Here is a 2969-nt window from a genome sequence, read left to right on the forward strand (position 1 = left end):
AAGATAACATGCAAGGTTAGATATGAGAGTATTTTGGAAATACAGGGTGAAAAGAGGAAAAAAAATCCAAGTTTTAAATGTGTATGAAAAGAAGGTAGGTGTAAGAAGAAGAATTTGTGGTGTAAACATAGGCTCCCTTTTGGAACATGGCACTAAAAAATGTTGACATGGAACAATTTTTTTCCTTAACTTAGATGGTTTATAATTGACTGTAAACTTCAAACCTCATTTTTTTTCTTTTTTCTTTTTCAATTTTTTGAAAGGGAAATGCATTAGGTAATGTTCATATATTGAAATATGTGAAAATATTTAAAAACATATAGTAAAAAAATGTATGAAATTATGTCAAATGTGTATTGAAATTTTATATTTTTTGACATTATTTGGTTTGTAACGAATTGCCAATGAATAGTTATTGACAAGACTCCTTTTCAAATCACAAGATAGATTTTTTTTTTGTATGTTCATCAAACCTTGAGGGTTTGTCTTTGGTATTTTGCTCTTAAAAATATGATAGAGGAATATTGGACCACAAAACTGAAAACATAAACATAATGAAAGAAAATAAAGAAAAAAGAAAAGAAAAGAAAAATGTACAAATGAAAAAAAAAATGTTGGTTGTAGGAATCCCAAATATCATGTGTTTCCATTGTTTAATCAAAATATCTTAAAACATCTGATATCTCAATGGAATGTTATAATCCTTTCAATCGATTGATCCTTATTTGGTTTCTATTTATTTATTTTTTTCTTTTCAAAATTTGGAATTATTGGATGGAAGGTTGAGTGGAGGTGTGAAGGAAGAAGGAATCAAATACTACAACAACCTCATAGATAAGCTTCTTGCCAATGGTTATTGATTCAACCTCAACTCTTTCATAATCTATTTAACAAGTCAAAATGCATATATATATATATATATATTCTGATGTGAAGACATATGTTTGTCCTAAATTATATATGCAGGTATAAAGCCCTTTGTGACTCTTCTTCATTTTGATGTTCCCCAAGCTTTGGTAGATGAGTATGGAGGCTTCTTAAGCTCTCGAATTGTGTTAATTAGATTAGTTGTATTAGTTAATTTTAAATCTTTTCCTTTTCTGTATTGCCTTGCATAGCTATATATACCTCCATATTGAAGAAGAATAAAACAATCTGCTATATTCCAGCATGGTATCAGAGCATTGATCCTAAGACTTTTCCTCTCTTTTTTCTCTAGCAATTTTTACCCTAACATATTATCCAACCAATTCCGACCAGGTCTGAAAAGTTTGCCGCTGCCACTATTGCTGGAAACTGCTTTACAACCGCTACTGTGCAATCTTTTTGTCGATTACTGCTATTCTTCCCATTTACTCTCAACATGGATGATGAAAACTATGTTGCTACCCTTTCTCCGACTATTGTGACTGTGCAGTAGGACAACATGTCTCTACAAATCACCCCAGACAAATTGGATGGCTCAAATTACTCCATGTGGTCTCAAAACGTAGAGATGTATATCACAGAAAGAGGAAAAGTGCAGTATTTAACTGGAAAAAAAAAAAACCTAAACCTAATGAAACAAATGTTGCTTACTCTACTTGGTTGGAGAATAATGCCATGGTTAAATCTTGGCTTCTTAATTCAATGACCTCTAATGTTAGGGTTGTGTTTCTTCATCTCCCTACTGCTCATAATGTTTGGGATGCGGTTTCCCAAACCTATTTTGTGGGCAAGGATGCTTCACAGATGTATGAACTCCGATGTCGGCCTCATGAGACACGCCAGAATGGTAAGTCTGTGGCTGATTACTATGGTGCTCTTCAACTTATTTGGCAGGAATTGGACTACCTTCGTCCGAGTGCAATGAAGTGTGCCACAGATGCTACCACCCAAAAAGAGAAGATTGAGAAAGATCGTTTATATGATTTTTTGGCTGGTCTTGATCCTAGTTTGGACCAGGTTCGAAGTCAAGTCTTGGCTCAAGATCCTTTTTCCAGTGTCCGTAATGCTTTTGCTTTTGTTCGCCGTGAAGAGCTTCGTCAGGCTACTAAAAAATCTGACTCTCTCTAAAAAAATCTCGTGTTAAGAGCATTTGTTGTTCACCAGATCGACACAATTACGTGAAGGAAAAGAGAAAAAATAAGGATAAGTAATAAATAAATTTAGAGATTTAAATTATGAATTTTTAGTTTGTTTTTCAAAAAAAAAAAAAAGAAGTTTTGTGAGTTTCTAACAATAATTGTTTGAATTAGTCAAAAACATTGCATTTTTTTAACAAAAATGTAATTTATTTTTTAAATTTGACACAAATTTTACAAAACTTCACTAAAGTCCAATTTTTTTTTTTAAAATATAATTTTTTAATTTGTTATCAAACAAATAATATATATCATAACTCTTTTAGTAAAGTTAAGAGTTTAAATCTTATTTATTATAAATGTGACAATCTCTCTCTCTCTCTCTCTCTCTCTCTCTCTCTTTCTCTCTCTCTCTCTACTATGGCCTTTGATTATATAGAAAATGAAAATAAAATTCCACTAAAACAAGTGGGCCTAAAAGATACATTTTAATTCGATAGTTAATAATGTCATCCTCCTGGCTTGTTCACTTACAAAAAAAAATTAGAGACTAATTTTTCAAATTTTTCCTTGTCATTTTTTATTTATTTATAAATTATGGATGTTGGGAATTAATGATGGTAGAGGTTTTTATTTTTTATTTTTGCACGGTAAATTCTTAGTTTGGAAGCCCTTTTTTCACTTAAAAATGTTGAAAAAGCTCAAAGAATAAGCCTTTCTTTGGGTTAAAAAAAAAAAAGCCCCACAAAGGCTCAAATAAGCCAAATCATTTGGCAAATTAGTTTTTTTTTTTTTTTCCAACTACTTAACATCATCTATAATGATTAATGCCAAAATAATAATGTCACATGCTATGAATATGATGGGTCTGCCTGAGCATTGTGGGCTCATTGAATCAGCCACTTA

General features: G+C 31.4%; 1 protein-coding gene across 1 annotated transcript; it reads left to right on the forward strand.

Annotated features, from left to right (window-relative positions):
- Window positions 1–1602: 1602 nt before the first annotated feature.
- On the forward strand, window positions 1603–2055 carry LOC145796407 (uncharacterized). Its single transcript, XM_082881504.1, has one exon. It carries the CDS (start codon window positions 1603–1605, stop codon window positions 2053–2055), a length of 453 nt encoding a protein of 150 aa, XP_082737630.1.
- Window positions 2056–2969: the final 914 nt, after the last annotated feature.

This window comes from Camellia sinensis, chromosome 7, assembly GCF_055761805.1.
Source record: "Camellia sinensis isolate YWXY chromosome 7, ASM5576180v1, whole genome shotgun sequence".
NCBI lineage: Eukaryota > Viridiplantae > Streptophyta > Magnoliopsida > Ericales > Theaceae > Camellia > Camellia sinensis.